This window comes from Chiloscyllium plagiosum, unplaced genomic scaffold (genome assembly GCF_037043375.1).
Source record: "Chiloscyllium plagiosum isolate Xiang-an unplaced genomic scaffold, Cpla_swu_hap1 HiC_scaffold_9, whole genome shotgun sequence".
NCBI lineage: Eukaryota > Metazoa > Chordata > Chondrichthyes > Orectolobiformes > Hemiscylliidae > Chiloscyllium > Chiloscyllium plagiosum.
The window spans coordinates 32487364-32504989 of record NW_028270147.1 but is presented as its reverse complement, the minus strand read 5'-3'; the positions used below and the strand labels follow the sequence as shown (position 1 = coordinate 32504989).

General features: G+C 39.6%; 1 protein-coding gene across 1 annotated transcript in view; it reads right to left on the bottom strand.

Annotated features, from left to right (window-relative positions):
* Positions 1–497: 497 nt before the first annotated feature.
* pif1 (PIF1 5'-to-3' DNA helicase homolog (S. cerevisiae)) overlaps positions 498–17626 on the bottom strand; it is a 38239-nt gene continuing 21110 nt past the window's right edge. The window contains exons 9-13 of the mRNA XM_043698967.2: positions 13151–13257; positions 11790–11877; positions 8661–8806; positions 6338–6529; positions 498–851 (exon numbers count right to left, since the gene is read on the bottom strand). Of these exons, the coding sequence (XP_043554902.2) occupies positions 789–851; positions 6338–6529; positions 8661–8806; positions 11790–11877; positions 13151–13257 (596 nt within the window). The 3' untranslated portion in view covers positions 498–788. The remainder of the gene's footprint in view (positions 852–6337; positions 6530–8660; positions 8807–11789; positions 11878–13150; positions 13258–17626) is intronic.

Sequence of the window (17626 nt, the reverse complement as noted above, 5' to 3'; positions counted from 1 at the left end):
TCCTGCCTGTGAACCCATTGGCAGGGAATCATAATATTCTGCCCGTGATTTATTTTATTGTTATAATAACTTTGCAGTAGAAGCCGCCAATAAATGAGATAAACAGAACAGGGTGATTTCAATTCCAAACCTGGCTTGAAAACAGCTACAGGAAGCAATACAATTGGTTTTATATAAATTCAGAAACAGAACTGCACTTGAAATCACTGAAATAAACAGATATGAAAATTTAAGAGCAGTATGTTTGAGCTAGGTAGAAGTCAGGCGTTTGTTCAAATATGATAATTGGTGGCTTTTGTAAGAAAGGAAATGCTGCAAAATAGACCAGCAGACAGCCAATAACTTTACTAGTGAGAAATGAATGAAGGAGAAAGAAGATTTTTTTTTATTTCCTTATTTTCTGGGAAGAGGGAAGAGGAAGTCATTGCTTTGGTGTGAGGTACTAAAATGTGACATAGAAGTTTGGAGTGAAATATTTCCAATTACTAGGTAGGATAGAAAGTGCTTTATTAATTTTATTTCACAAAATCAATTTTATTTGTGATAGAAAACAGAAGTAACACTGTTGGCGATTACAAAATTGCCATTGACATTTCTCATTCCACAGCACTAGTTTCTGCTCTAGTGCCACAATTAAGACCCAATTATTAATTTAAAATATATAAAAAAAGGACAAGACCAGTGTTTATAAAACCTATATAAGTTTAGCATAAGTTACAACGATCAATATTAAATTGGAGCTTCTCAGAGGATGATGGTGAAGAGCAGGATTTGCATCATAAAACACCCTATAGTCCTCCAGGAATCTTGTTTTCCTGATTTTCTATTTCAATGTAACCATCCAGTGAAGACTGAAAAAAAAAGGAATTGTGATAAATAATCTCCTCAGCAAGCAAATAGCAAAGAACAATTAAAAGAGGAAATGATTCAACAGGCACTGAAACAACAAAAAAAAAAACAGTAGAGTGGCACAAGTGTTCTGCTCCGGTAAACTCTGAAATAATTACATTCCTATAACTATACATCCAAATAAACTCAGGTTTTGCCTTCAAATATCATTTGCCACAAATTAATATTTATGAGTATTGACACACTTCAAGTTACTCATATTATGTTCAATATTTAAAGAGAATCTTTAGAACCTTTTAAAATTCAGCCTAAGTATGGTGACAGAATCTTTGTTCTGCCAATTGCAAATTTTTAATAAAATGTGGTGTTGATGAATTACTATGATCACTTGAAATGCGCAAGAGCTAAAGTACTGCAGTTGATAGAGTCATTCTTGAGCTCATGACTTTACATTAATAAAAAAAATACACATTTTGAACAGTTAGATAAAGGAAAAAAGTGTTTATACCCAATCATCTAGAAGTGAAGTGTTTTACAGAGATTGAATATTGTGACAGTATAGTGACAGTAATGTAACTAATGCAACAGTAATTTATATGTAGCAACATCCCACAAATGGCAGTTAATATAACAGATCAAAATGAGCATTGGACCATGAGGAAATCATTTTAGCCCTTTGAACTTGTTCTGCTATTCACTGACATTAAAAAGTGGATATGTAACTTAAGTCCATATACTCACCCTTACCCTATACTTTTTGTATTCGCTCATGTGATGTGGGTGTTGCTGGTTCGGCAATTACATTGCCCATCCCTAAATTGACTAAGGAAGGTGGACTTGAGCTCTCTTCTTGAACCACTGCAGTCTATGTGTTGCAAGTACATTCAGTGCCGTTAGGAAGGGAGTCTTCAAGATTTTGATACTGTGATACTCTAGTAACAATAATGTAGTTCCAAGCTTGGATGTTGTGCGACTTGGAAGAGCTCCAGTTTTGGAAGATGCTGCCAGAGGAACTCAGTTGTTGCAGTGCATCTTGTAGATGGTACACACTGCTGCCACTGTGTACCAGTGTGGAAGAAGTGAATGTTGATGTTGTTAGATAGGTTGCCAAGTAAACCAGTTGCCTTGTCCTGGATGGTATCAAGCTTTGAATGTCAGAGTTGCACTCATCCATCACACACTCCCAACTTATGCCTTGTAGATGGTGAACAGGCATTGGTGAGACAGGAGAGTTATCACAGAATTCCAAGCATCTGACCTTTTTTCAGTCACAGTATTTGTATGTCAAAAAATGTGGTGCTGGAAAAGCAAAGCAGGTCAAACAGCATCCAAGGAGCAGGAGAGTCGACATCTCAGGCAGAAGCTCTTCATCAGGAATGTCAATTCTCCTCGGATGCTGCTTGACCTGCTATGCTTTTCCAGATTCACACTTTTTGACACTGATCTCCAGCATCTGCAGTCCTCACTTTCTCACAGTATTTATACGGCTGATCAAATTCAGTTCCTGATTAATTAGAACCCACTGGATGTTATAAAATGAAATTCAGTGATGGTAATGCTGTTGAACATCATGGAGAGATGTTTTAGAAATTTTCATGTCAGAGTTGGTCATTGCCTGGCACTTGAAGCAAAAATATTACAGGTAACTTATCAATACAAGTCTAGATATTATTTAGGTCTTGCTGCAATTGGACACCTGAGAAGTCAAAAATAATGCTGATCGTTAGTGATTGTACAATGAAACGTCCTCCTCTTCTGACCTTATGATGGAGAGGTTATTGATGAAGCAGCTGAAGACAGCCAGGCTAAGGGCACTACCATGAGGGCATTCAGCCCATTGAGTCTACACCAACCATCCAAAGAGCATCCTATCCAAAACCAGGCCCCTACCTTCTCCCTGTAACCCCACATTTACCATGTGTCAATCCATCTAACCTACACATCCCTGGATACCATGGGCAATTTAGCATGGCCACTTCACCTAACGTGCACATCTTTGGAATGTGGGAGGAATCCAGAGAAAGTCTACACAGACATAGGGTGAATGTGAAAACTCCACACAGGCGGTCACCTGAGGGTGCAATTTGAACCCAGGTCCCTGGCACTGTGAGGCAGCAGTGCTGACCACTGGGCCAGCATACCACCCTCCAAAGTACCCTTGATTAACAAATATTAACAAATATTAATAAATCTTAGTTATAAATTTAATATTTTATCTAGCTTTAATCACCATTTATGGAAGTGTGTCCTAAAACCTAGAAGAGTATGGATTAAAAATTAGGGATTCTATGATTCTATGGCTCTGGTCCTAAGACTTTTTAAACCATATTCTTAATCCTAGACTCTGCAAACAACAAAAATAACTCATTTAAAATTTCCCTATCTGTAAACACGAGTATCATGAAAACATAAATCAAATCACACTTTAACCTACTTTCAGGGGAATACAACTGTAATTTGAGTAATCTTGTTTTATAATTTAGCCCTTGATATCAGCTATCATTCTGATAAACCTACACTGCACTCCTTTCAAAGTCAATGGATCCTTTTTGAAGTATGTTGCCTGGGACTGCTTACAATATTCCAGATATGGCCTGCAGGTCCAGTTTAATCTGACTTTCAAGGACTTTTCATTCATGTCTTGTAAGTAAGGCTCTTCAGCTGATTATCTGAGTATTTTTTGTTAAATGTGAAAAGAGCTTATGACTTTCACGTAGTGAGTTCCTGACTTTCATCATCTTCTAGAGATGAGAACATTTTTCACCTAACATGAGCTGTCAGGTCAGTTCTAACGTGATTTAGGTTCAAAATATAAAGACTTTCTCAATACCATCAATTCTTAAACTCGGAAGTTTGAATTTATCTTAAGTGGGTAGTTTGCAAGATGGTCAAATTGTCTGTCGATAAGATCCATCAAAGGCATAACATTTTGGGCACTAGCTCGTTCTAGATTTTTATGTATTTCTGACAGTGAGCTAAATCTTGCATTTTTTTTGGCTAAATCCAAGTTGCTTTGGATTTTTGAAGGCTTTGTTGCAGCAAGGCCTCGCAAGTTCTCTTGCTATTATTTACCAAACTTTCCCCATTACACTACCCTGTTGTGTCTCTTACATAACATTTTCCTAGATCTTACCATGATGTTCCTAGAATAATTAATCACCCACTAGATATCTGGCAAAAAAAACCTGGGTCATGTTTGAAAGCCCATTGTGCACCGGAAAACCACTGTCAGTCAAGAGCTGGCCTTGTATGATTCCTGACATTTGCCCTGGACATGGCAGACATGGGGACATGTTGTAATCTGCTTTGCAGATAGGGCTAAAGATGTCCAGCTGGATATTCTCAGCCAGCGGGAAGAATGCACGGCAATGTAGGAGGAAAGCCAATGATCTTCTCCACTCTGCCAGTATAAGTGTTGCCATCTTCTCTCTGATATTTAAGAAAAAATGTTCATGGCATGTGGACATCCATTGTTCAGAGTTTACCATGTTGTTATGGGTTTGGAGTCATGTGTAATCTAGACCAGCTAAGGAAAGCAGATTTCCTTCCTTAAAAGGGTATTAGTGAACAGACTCTCAAAAACAAATCAACTGTGGTTACATGGTCATCATTAGATTAGCTTTTTTTGTTTAATTACTTGATTTTCATTGGATTCAAGTGTTACCATTTGCTATATTAGGATTTGTACCCATGTCTCCACAATATTAGCCTAGGGCCTAGATTAGGGCCTAGGGCTGAGAATCTAGCCGCCCACATCTCCCCCCTCACCTCCCTCCAAGGCCCCAAAGGAAACTTCCATATCCGCCACAGATTCACCTGCACCTCCACACATATCATCTATTGCATCCTCTGCACCCGATGTGGCCTCCTCTATATTGGGGAGACAGGCCGCCTACTTGCGGAGCATTTCAGAGAACACCTCTGGGACACCCGGACCAACCAACCCAACCACCCTGTGGCTCAACACTTCAACTCCCCCTCCCACTCCACCAAGGATATGCAGGTCTTTGGACTCCTCCATCGCCAGACCACAACAACACGACGGTTGGAGGAAGAGCGCCTCATCCTCCGCCTAGGAACCCTCCAACAACAAGGGATGAACTCGGATTTAACCAGTTTCCTCATTTCCCCACCCCCCACCTTGTCTCAGTCAAATCCATCGAATTCAGCACCGCCTTCCTAACCTGCAATCTTCTTCCTGACCTCTCCGCCCCCACCCCAGTCTGACCTATCACCCTCACCTTGACCTCTTTCCACCTATCACATTTCCGACGCCCCTCCCCCAAGTCCCTCCTCCCTACCTTTTATCTTAGCCTACTGGACAAACTTTCCTCATTCCTGAAGAAGGGCTTATGCCCGAAACGTCGATTCTCCTGTTCCCTGGATGCTGCCTGACCTGCTGCGCTTTTCCAGCAACACATTTTCAACTCTGATCTCCAGCATCTGCAATCCTCACTTTCTCCTCATAGATTACAAGGCCTAGTGAAATGACCGTTGCTGCACTGCCTCCCCAGTCCAACTCTGCTTGATTATGTAATGGATTTCTAATTGCTCTGTCAATACATTCTTGTTAGTAGATGCTGTCATTTTCCAAATGACAGATATTAAACTAATTAGGCTGTAGTTGCCTGTTTTCACTGACAGTTTTCCAATCCTTTGGAACTTTTTCAGAATCTAAGGATTCTTGGAAGACTTTGACCAATGCATCCACAATCTCTGCAGTTAAACACAAGGATGCAACCCATCAGGTCAAGGGAACCTAATGGCTTTTAGCCCCATTAGTTTCCTTAGTACTTTTTTTCCTTTAGTGATAATTAGTGTTAACTTGCTCCCTGCCTTTAGCCCCCTGATCATCTAGTATTTTTGGAATGCTGTTAGTGTCCTCTCCTGTGAAGACTGATGTAATTGTTAGTTCAACTCCTCTGCCATTTCCTGTCTACCCATTACTATTTCTCCAATCTCGCTCTCAAAGACAATCACAGAATGCTGGAGAAACTCAGCAGGTCTGGCAGCATCTGTGGAAAGAATTGGAGTTAACGTTTGGAGTCTGATATCATTCTTTTTCAGACCCATTCTCCCAGTGCCCAAGTTCATTGTTGCCTTTCTCTTCCTTTTCATATATTTGAAGATGCTCTTAATGTCTGTTTTTATGTCACTTGCTAGTTTGCCCTGTTGATTTTCTCCCTCTTTAATCCTCTTTTGTTGAATTTTAAAACTTTCCCAATCCTCTGAAATACGATTCTTTGCTACATTATTTTCTCTTTCAATTTGGTACTGTCTTCAACTTCCTTGGTTCTTCCTCATGGCTTTGTCTATTGTTTTGTATTTTAATGTGAAATCAAATTAAGTCTCTTGCATATTCAAAAATGGACCCTGCAAATATTGAAAGTGCATAGAGCCTCTGAAAAAAGGCTCCAGGATTCTGAAAAATATCAAATTTCAAAGGACTGAAACTTAGCCGCAACATAACCTCTGCTATCCCACTCACCTGCATCAGGGCCCTTTCTTTTTTTAATTTGCCATAAAAATGCAGGACATCAGCATTAGCATGCACCACTCTCCTGTCAAAGTCCATCACTCGAAGACCTTCCAAGCTTCGAGCACGAGAGAGTGCCACATATGCCTGCCCGCTTTCAAACACACGTGCCAGAGAGATCTCCACACAGTCTAATGACATGCCCTAAGCCAGAGAAGAAATGAATAAAATAAATATAAAATCACAATTATTCCAGAAACACACATACATTTGAACTAGTAACATTTCCAGTTTTGTTAAAAAAAGTTAAATTTGGAGTAATGTTGAATGAACCATTGGCTCCCCATCTACCTGCTTCACTCTAATGCACACACTCAAGATCTACTCGCTTCATTCTTGCAGTAGTTATTTCAGATTTCCAAGTTTTATTTTACATCTGCATAATGAAGCATACCCATTCATCTGCACTTGTGGGAAGCCAACTAAAGGAACACGTGCATAATTGTTTCCACCCCTTTTGCCATCCCGTAATTCCCTCTGGGTATTGGAAGTGGGGCATGAGAATAGTAGTGCTTAGAGTGTCCGTCAAGTGCAATCTGTTCCAGTAACTGACTCCTCCAACAAAAGATCACAGAGCTCAAAGTCATCTCTTAATTAATCTTTATACAAAAGCCACAAACTTTGCTGACAAAGCTGAAAAGTTCTACCTCCAAGAATCTGTGCCCAGGAGGCCTAATGAAAGGGCTTTGAAGCCACAGATTGAAGACACCAGCTGTCAGAAATGTTTGTTTCAGACCTTGTGCATTTAATTATGGAAAATATGGTGAGTTAATCCTTGGAGAACTAAAAAGGAAATTCGGTACCAAATCAAAACTAAGCAGAAATTTGAGAAACTGGCATATGACTGATATTATTTGCCCATGAGGTCAGGCAACTCTGGATTAGTTCTGAAGAGTTGCATTGGACTCAAAGCATTAACTGTGTTTCTCTCTCCACAGAGAGAGTTTCTCCAGCAATTTCTGTTTTTATTCCAGACCAGCTCTTCTTGTGTCTCAAAATTGTACATATTTGACATGTATGTGAGTGTTAGCTGGATGGAAGTAGTACTTCATGGTTCTTGATACTGCTGCAATAGCTAAAAAGGGAAGAAAACCTGACATTTAAAAAAAAACACAGCTTTGTATTTTTAAAAAAGTTTAAAGTGGAGATTATTTGAACATAAAGGTTTCCTGGACATTCCCTTTAAGGAAGTATCACAATCAATAATGCAGGTTAGTTGTCAAATGTATTAAAACCAAGCATTTGTCTGAATTAGTTACAAACATTTTCAAGTCTGTATTCTGCTTGGGTATATAAAATGGGGATGTGATTCCTTTTTATTAGAGGGGAAAGATTTCTATTTTGCACATTCAAGTTAGTTTAGCTGAAAGTATTTTACATCAAAATCTCTCAGTTTTCAGCATTCTGCTCTGGAGTCAGAAAATTATAGGTTCAAGACCCATTCCACACTGAAGTATGCTATGTTATCATTTGAATGCACTGTTGCAGGAATGGTGCACTGCAGGAATGGTGCACTGAATGGTGCAACACAAAAATGGTGATCCAATGGCAATATTCAAAAATATCAAAGATTTATTTTAGCTTTCTGACTAATTCCCCTTTCAACAAACACCACCTTTATACAAAATGTGATTGCATTTGTTTACAAAGCATGCCTCCACATTAAAGCAATTAATTATGAAGTGCTTGATGACATATTGGCGAGGGGCGGCACAGGGGCTCAGTGGTTAGCACTGCTGCCTCACAGCACCAGGACCCGGGTTCGATTCCCACCTTGGGTGACCGTCTATGTGGAGTTTGTATATTCTCCCTATGGCTACGTGGGTTTCCTCCGGGTGCTCCGGTTTCCTCCCACAATCCAAAGATGTGCAGGTCAGGTGAATCTGTCATGCTAAATTGCTCATAGTGTTAGGTGCATTAGTCAGGGGTAAATATAGGGGAATGGGTTTGGGTGGGTTACTCTTTGGAGGGTCAGTGTGGACTTGTTGGGCCGAAGGGCCTGTTTCCATACTGTAGGGAATCTAATCTAATCTAATCTAATCCTATACAACTGTAGTGTTGCAAGACACAAAAAAACTTTGTAGTATCAGCTATCCAAAGAGCAATTTTCTTGTGTTTACAGATAACGACTTGCCTGTTAAATTTAAGTTTAATCTATGTTGAGTTTGGTTGATCATAATGGTAAATGTTGAGAAAGTAAAACTTATCCATCAACTATTTTCATGGGAAGGTTTAATTCTTTCATTTATGATCGTCTCTAGAATTACAGCAATACCTGACTCTTGTGAATGGAGATGGCCCAGGCTAACTTCAGAGGCAGCTGGTGTCTCGTCAAGTAGGATCCACCTAAAGCTTTAACCATCCAACGTTCTGGCCTTATCGTCTCCGTTACACCGCACAAAAATCTCACCTGGGGAAGTGCTAGGCAGATAAAAGAAAGATTTAATAACTCATAGCTTGTTTCTTGCTAAAGACATGTGTAACATCCAACCACTTTGTATATAACATAAGGCATTCACAATGAGTTGGAGTCAAAATCAATAATTTGTGGAGAAATATGTAGGCCCCCATCTCTGCAGAGAGTGAGTAGGTATTGAGAATCCTGGACATGAAGTCCAGAACTACACCTTTTCTGGATTAAATATTTTCTACAGGCTTCCCACTCTGCGGCCAGCCAAAGGACAGACTGGATGTCCATCTATTGAAAAAGGGTGTAGGACCAGCTATAGTTGGGGATCAGGGAGGAGAGAGAGCTCACAGTCAATAAGATGTCTCAGCTCATGGAACTGCAGGCAGATAAGAATGTTTGGCTGGGAGGAAATATGAAAAACCATTCCTGCACCTTTTGACCCACAGGCAATGCTGTAAATGCATTTATTCATGGAACTGGGTCCTTTTGGCCTCCATCTAACTTGCTGAGTTTCTCTAAGGCTTAGGTTTAGGCAGCTATTCCATTTCAGTTAAATCAAGATGTGTACAGAACAAAGTACTTCAGGATGATGTTTAAATTTTTAATATTAGCCCCCATTGAGCCACTGTAAGACTACCTCCTTAATTATTCCCAACAAACTCAAAAACATCCCATTCAGTGCCAAACATTATTCTACTCCCTTCCCTGATCATTGGATACAACTATTGAAATCCATTCTGAGTGGTCATCCCACAATCTCCTCTCTGTAAGCTGGAGGTCATTCACAATTGCCGTTACCTGTGTCTCAATTCACAGCATAACCCATTCACCTCTCATTCTTGCGATCACTGACAATATATGGGCTCTGATTTTCATTTTAAAATTTTCACCCTTGTTTTCAAATCACACTGGGACCCCTCCCAATCTCTGTACCACCTATGGCCTTTTAAGATATCTACGTCATTCCAATTCTGGCCTCTTGAGCATTCACAATTTTAATTGCTCCACCGTTGATAGATGTACCTTCAGCTGCTTTGGTTCAAAGCTCAGGAATCTCTTCTACACCTCCCTAACTCTCTGCCACACTTTAAAATACACTTAAAACCCCTCATTTAACCAAGGTTTTGACCTGACTCAATGTCTCCCATTGTGGCTTGGTGTCATACTTGGTTTTAAAAGCTTCCGGGAAGTGCTTTGGGGCATATTATTATGTTATAGACATATATAAATATTCATTTTTGTTGTGATTGTAGTCATAATGTCGGAGATGTACTTTTTCTTTCCTCCATTATTATTTGCACTTGTTTATAACTTCCTTAATGCTGAAAAGTTAACTTTCCTCATCCCTCAAATTGCTGAAACAATGGCCAGAATTTTACAGATTCTCATCAGTACCAATGTGGGCCTGAAACCTTTCTGCGTAAACTGAATCCACAGAAAGGCTTTTACCCAATCAGGAGGCTGGCAACATTACTCAGAAGTGGTCAGGGTAAAGTTGCAGTTAAAAAGAGAGGGGGTTTGAGGTGCATTCAGAGAGCTGAACCAAATTAAAAAAAAAGAAAAAAAATGCTGGGGCCAGTTGGGCAGGTCAGGCTGATCAGAGAGTAACGATGTAGCAACACTGGAGCCTGGCAGGGCTGGGGGAGTGGGCAGCATTGGTGTCGGAGGCCTCTCTATGGGGCACACAGCTCCCCGGGATGAAGGAACATGAAACCAGGAAGCTGCTGGGGGTTCCCAAATAGCAGGGAGTCAACTGATGCCAATAGGGAGATAAATAAGGCTGTTGACGTGGCTACTTTTACCTTTTGATACACAAGGAAGGCATTGAGCTTCCCTCCCAATATGTCCCATTGCCACTTAACTTTTAACTTTATTTCTTTGTGTTACCACTTGTCTCTAAGTTTTTTTACCTGGATACCTTTGTACCTAAGGTGTCATTGTGTGTGGCAACATTGTACACTTTTCACTGTAATCCTGTACTTGAATACACAAGACAATAAAGCTTCAGTCAACTAAATTAAATCAATTATCAGTGAGTTACCCATTATTGCTTGTTGATGACCTTATTAGCTGTACATCTCATCTCATTAATGCACTATTACCTGCTGCGATCAAGCTGCATGGATAATTCTTGACAAGGAAATCAGAATGGGTAGCTGGTGACCTTCAGCTCACTGCTGGCATTGAAGCAGCATCTCAGAGTATTTCTCTCTAACATTTCCTGCTGCTGCATTGACATCAGAGTTGGTGTATGGCAGCAATTTTTGGAACTGGAAGTCAGTGCATCCACACGCCACCCATTTGGTGTGCAAGCTTACTGCTTCAGCATACAGGTTTCTGATACTCTCAGCAGGGATTTTCATCCACCTATCAATGGATTACATGGATTGGCATTGCATTAAGCCAGACACTGCAAGGAAGATTGGTGGCAGTGAACTGCCTCAAACAAAGTCTTATTCAGTAACATTAACTCTCAGCACTGGCAATGCAGTGATTTATTTTAAAATATAACTTTCAAATCAACCTGTTCAGAGATGTTGTTATGCACATCTGGAACAGTTGGGAATTGAACCCAGGTCCCCTGGATCAAAGGTAGGGAAATACTATACCTCTGCACACAAGAGCCCATTAGCCAGGCACTGCATTAAGCTGGACATCTCAACAATTTAAATTTGTTCACAATGTTATTAACCCTACCTGAAATATCAATAATTATAGATGCTTGTGATATTCATTTATAAAGCTTTTGCTGGTTAATATGCAACTGTATGTTTGTCCTCCGATCAGCCCTGTCTTAGATGATCTCAATCTCATTTCACTTCTGCTTGTCCCCTCACCATAAAAATGACCACAATACCTATTATTCTGTTTCGCTAGATGGAATTCTGTAAACGTTAAAAATATTTTTTTTCCCATAATTCCTCCTGTTAAAATAATTACCCACAATCATTCACTTTGTAACTCAGCTTTGATAGTTGGTACATAAGCACTTACATTTGTTTCCAGGTTCAAAGCCAATGACAACACCTCGAGCACCATTTACCATTCCCCTGTCAATGTCCAGGTTTCTAGTCAGCATCACCTACAGAATAGAAAAAGCTGACATACAAAGTGGTATGGAAATTTGTGCCCCTATATATGAAATAACCTTTAGCTACTGGTTTATCCAGAACTTTCCCTCTGGTTATCATCAAGCAACATAGTCTAGGAGTGGCTCAGTGGTTAGCACTGCTGCCTCACTGCACCAGGGACTTGGGTTCGATTCCACCCTTGGGCGACTGTCTGTATGGAGTTTGCACATTCTCCCCATGTCTGCGTGGGTTTCCTCCAGGTGCTCCGGTTTCCACTCTCAGTCTAAAGATGTGCACTTTAGATGGATTGAGCATGTTAAATTGCCCATAGTGTCCACGGATGTGTTGGACTAAGTAAATTAGCCATGAGAAATGCAGGGTTATGGGGTGGAGCTGGGTGAGATACTCTTCAGAGGGTCAGTGCAGACTCAATGAGCTGAATGGCCTGCTTCCACACTGTAGGGATTCTATGATTCTAGCATTGTTTTGATATCAGGATATTGAATGCATCGAAATATAAATAATGGGGTCAAAAAAAGAGGAAATAAACAGTTACTGGATTTCCAAAAGACATTTGAATTGTAAGGAATGTAATAGATCATTGAGTAAAATGGAAAGCAGCAGCATGGTTACAAAAAGTGACTGAGGGATAGGAAATAGAGAACAAGAATTTGTTATATTCCTTGTGTTTCAGGAGTCTCTCTCCTACCGGAAGGATGTTGTGAAACCTGAAAGGGTTCAGAAAAGACTGACAAGGATGTTGCCAGGGTTAGAGGATTTGAGTTGTAGGGAGAGGCTGAATAGGCTCTCTGGTTTTCCCTGGAACGTCGGAGGCTGAGGGGTGACTTTATAGAGGTTTATAAAATCATGAGGGATATGGATAGGGTAAATAGACAACGTCTTTTCCCTGGACTGGGAGAGTCCACAACTCGAGGGCACAGGTTTAGGGTGAGAGGGAACAGATAAAAAGAGACCTAGAGGATGATGCGTGTATGGAATGCACTGTCAGAGGAAGTAGTGGAGGCTGGTAAATTACAACATTTAAAAGGCATCTGGATGGGTAAATGAATAGGAATGGTTTAGAAGGAGATGGGCCAAATGCTGGTAAATGGGACTAGATTTGGTTGGGGTATCTGGTTGGCATGTTTGAGTTGGATGGAAGGGCCTGTTTCCATGCTGTGCATCTCTATGACTCTGACTCTGAATAAGAGGTAGCAAGAATATTATTCCTGTCTGAAACTAGTGCAAAATAAAAACTAGTAATGTTTTGATATTAATACTAACCTGAGCCCCTTTCTTCAGCTGCAGTGTCTGACCAACAGGACATTGGGTATTTAATGTTTGTACAAACATGGGATCACTGTCAATAGCTTGATATGTGTGCAACTCCCCTGTAAACATAATAAAAACGATTAGTTAAGCACCACATAGAACTCAGTTGCCCATCTCTTCCCCTGTAGCAGAAGGGTTACATAATGATGCTAAATAGCCTTAAAATATTACATTTATTGTAGACAAAAATTAGTTTATTATGGCTCATCCAAATGATGAATTAGAGCTTAAAGGAAATGGAATACAGCCAGATTGTAGCACAGAGCTTTATGACACATATTTCGCAGTGATTTTTCCACACAATGAGATTGAGTTGAATTTTCAGATAGGTGAACAAAAGCCAAGAGAATCAAAGGGCTTTTATAATACTGAGTTTGGAGCTAAATGACAATGATTTGGATACAATTTAAATTCAGGTGTTGAATGCTGCTTTATTGCAAAAAGAAATAGAATTCTCTTATAAGTCCTCCTTCACTTGCTTTCTCCACTTCCCGTCCCCAACCCCAATCCCAAACCCTCCAAAAAGATTACCTTGTTTTTCTGAAGAACATTTTAGCCTGAATAATATCTAACTTTTCAATTTTTTTAAACACAACAAAGCAATATGTTTTCACAACTGCAACTCCATTTGGCTATTATCGATCCTTGTATTAACTCCATATACCCTGGAAGTGTGTCATGCTCACAATTCTCTCATTTTCTGCATTAAATACATTGTGAAGAATCAGGCAATAAAGGGAGAAGCTACAGAGCTAAACCTCCTCAAACTACACCAACTTAAAATGGGCAGCCTTGGCATCATAAAATCAGCAATGTAAATTGGAAAAGAACTGAACTGTGCAGTGGCTAGACACTGCATTATCACCTCTCAAACCAACATTCTATTACAGCATAGACTGAACGCTGAAGTCTTTCTAGTCAGCTGCTTACAAGAATCCTAAAATTCAATCCATGTTTAAAAAGACATTTTACTATTTGTTGTCAATTTATGTACAATAGCAACACAAATCCTTGATGGGAAGTGTCACACAAACACAAAGAGGTGGCATGGTGCCTCAGTGGCTGGTACTGCTGTCCCACAGTGCCAGGGACGTGGGTTCAATTCCACATTCTTCCTGTGTCTGCATGGGTTTCCTCTGGGTGCTCGGATTTCCTCCCATTGTCCAAAGCTGTGCAGGTTAGATGGATTGGCCTTGCTAAACTGTCCATTGTGTCGGAGGATATGCAGGCTAGATGGGTCACCCATTGGAAATAAAAGATCACAGGGATAGGATGGGATGCTCTTCAGAAGATCAGTGTGGAATCGAGGGGCTAAATGATCTGCTTCCACTCTGTAGTGATTCTATAAAGCCTGTGCCCAGTAACCTTACTGGGCAGATTCCTACTGATTTCAGCACACACCCTGTTACTGTTTCCATGAACATGGGTCACTTTACCCCCAAATGATGGGAGTTTTGTTTGGTTCACCATGTTATTCGCAATGTTATTCCTTTCTTTATAGATTTAGGCAAAGTATTTGCAAAGTATTTTGCCATGATAATAAATGCGTTCAGTCTTCGGGACAGCAGTGTGATTTTTGTTTTCAAAAGTCTCTTTTATACATTATAAACACAAGTTTGTTTCACAAGCTTCCAGGCATAGCAAGAGTGTTGAGGGAAAGCAGATCACCAGCCGATCAATACGAAGATTAACGCCTCAGTCATTTAATATCTTTGGTCATCTTTCCTATCAAAGACCTTCATTATTCAAAATCCATTACATCTAATTTTATCCAGTTCTGGGAGAAAGGCCGCCAACCTGAAACATAAACTCTATTTCTATTACAATAGATGAGCCGATTTTCACATTTTCTGTTTTTATTGTGTACAAAGTTTCAACTCTCTCTGGTGCTTAACACAGTTACTGAGTGCTCATCAGTCATGTTCCACTTCAGTTTCCAGTCCAGTAAAGCTTCTTCATTCTGGTTTTCAAATCCTACTATGGTCTCACCCTACCCCACCTCTGACCTCCTCCAGTCTATTACAGTCTGAAACATCTGCAAACAAAGTTATGGGACATCCTGATTTTAATGCTTGCGTACCAATGGCCATGGGTTCAGTTGCCTCAGTCTTAAGCTTATGAATGTGCTGCTTAAGTAACTCCACCTCTGTCTCATACTTCGCTTTTTAGAGCCAAGTTTAAACTTCGCTTTGACCAACCTTTTGGTCATCTATCCTAATGCCTTCTTCAGGGAATCGGTGATACATTTTATTTGCTAATGCTCCTGTGAAGAATCTTGCTGTGTGTGATCACTTAGCGCTGCCTACACATGCTGTCACCACTTTGACAATGTGTCTGAAAATTACTTGATTGGACTCATCAGCTCCCTCTTACTCTTCATCATAGTTTCCTGCACTCTCTCAAAATGTTAAATTTTAAAATGAAAACAATCCATTCAGTCTGCCCTAACTCATCTCCTAATAGTCATTATGTTTTAGGACTTGGTAGCATTTCAAAGGACCATTTTCATAATTATTGAATAGTGAATAACGTGTACAGAGGTATGAGGATAGAAATTAAAATGAACAGCAAAAGGTGCTGACAAATGATGACAAAAGACTTCGCTCGAGACAAGTGAAAACATCAGGACTGCAAAATATTTTAATACTTCCATTCTGCCACCATTCAATACTATCATTAGAAATATCACAAGACTTTAGATTCTAACTTTAAAAAAATTCTAAACTTTAATAAAAAGCAAAGTACTGCAGATACTGGAGATTGGAAATAAAAAAAAACAAAGTGCTGGAGAAACTGGAGTATCTATGGAAAGAGAAACAGAATGAATACTTTGAGTCCAATATGACTCTTCCTCAGAATTTCTCTTCATTTTTATTTAACTGTCACAGTAAGCGTGTCCAATTTTGTACTGTAGGTTAACACAATCTCCTTTCACCAATGGGAGCTGCATTCAAGTCCAGGCCAATAAAGGTGAAGTAACTAAATTGATGGAGTTGGAACTCCTACTGAAAGTGGGTCTACAACAGAAAGCTCCCATGAATTTATACTAAATTTGTTCTTTTGTCATTAGGTGACAGAGATTAAAACAAATGAAAGAAACTTTACCCTGTGTTTAACTTATGTTATGCCAGATCTGTGACTGTTTGATACTGATAAAAACATTTTAACTATGACCTAGCATAGAGATTCCTCGCTTGGCCTGAAAAAAAACAAAACAGAAAGCTGCATGATGTACATTGCTGAATTTCATCATATGGACATACAAACAAGGAATGAGAGTAAGCCACTCAGCTCGCTCCACCCACCATTTGACAAGATCACAGCTGATCTGATTTTGATCTCAACTCTACCATTCTGTCTATCCCTGAATTTTGTAACCTCTTTGGTAATCAAGAATCCAATCAACCTTGGCCTTAAAAATATTTAAAGATTCTGCATCCACTGCCTTTTGAGAAAGGTAATTCAAAACATTAATAACCCTCTGAAGAAATCCACTTCAGTTTTCAATGGATTAACATCCTTCCATAAACACAGTGACCAGTACTGTACACAGTCTGGAGTAAAATGTCCTATATTACCTTACACTTGCATTCATTTCTCCTTGCATTTAAATATAAAATTCTATTAGTTTTTCTAAGTACTTGCTGTACCGAAATATTAACTTCTGTGATTCACTAGGACATCCAGTTCACTGTGCATCTCAGAACTCTGCTATCTCCCACTGCTTAGTTAATAAATTTCTTATCCTTTCTGTCAAAACAGACAATTTCACACTTTAGGAGATGACTGTTACCTGACAGTAAGATTTTATTGCCTGCTGGATCAGATTTATACTGTAACTATTTTAATCTGTCCATAGCTACTCACAAGCAGTTGCAATATTAAGTTCAGTCTCTGCATTGTCCATTCAGCAACAAGCAGCTTCACCAGCAGAACATCAAAGCACTTCTTATTTGCACTCTGAAGTAAACTAAACACAACTATAAAATGATCAGGACCTACTGTAGAGCTGACTGAATCATTCAGCGTGACTCAAATACAAACTGGATGGTCCATTATTATATCACCATTATAACCAAATTGTATAGCGTTTCTAATATCTTCCAGTCCTGATGACGTTCACAGGTTACAAACGTTAACTCTGTTCATCTCCACAGTTACTGCCATAACCTGCTGTGTATTTCTCAGCAACTTCGGTCTTTTATTTCGGATTTCCAGCATCAAGAGTTTTCTGTTTTCACTCAGTCCTAAAAGTTTGTTTATTAAACAGTTGTTATAGAATTAGAAATAATGCTGAAAGGTTAAAAACATGAAATCAGATAATCTGGTTAGAAAAAGACCCATGTGGAGTTTGCAATAAAGTAAGTGCTGACTAAGTCAGTCAGTAGTACAACACAGGCTTTACTTTGATTAGTCTCAGAGCCCAAC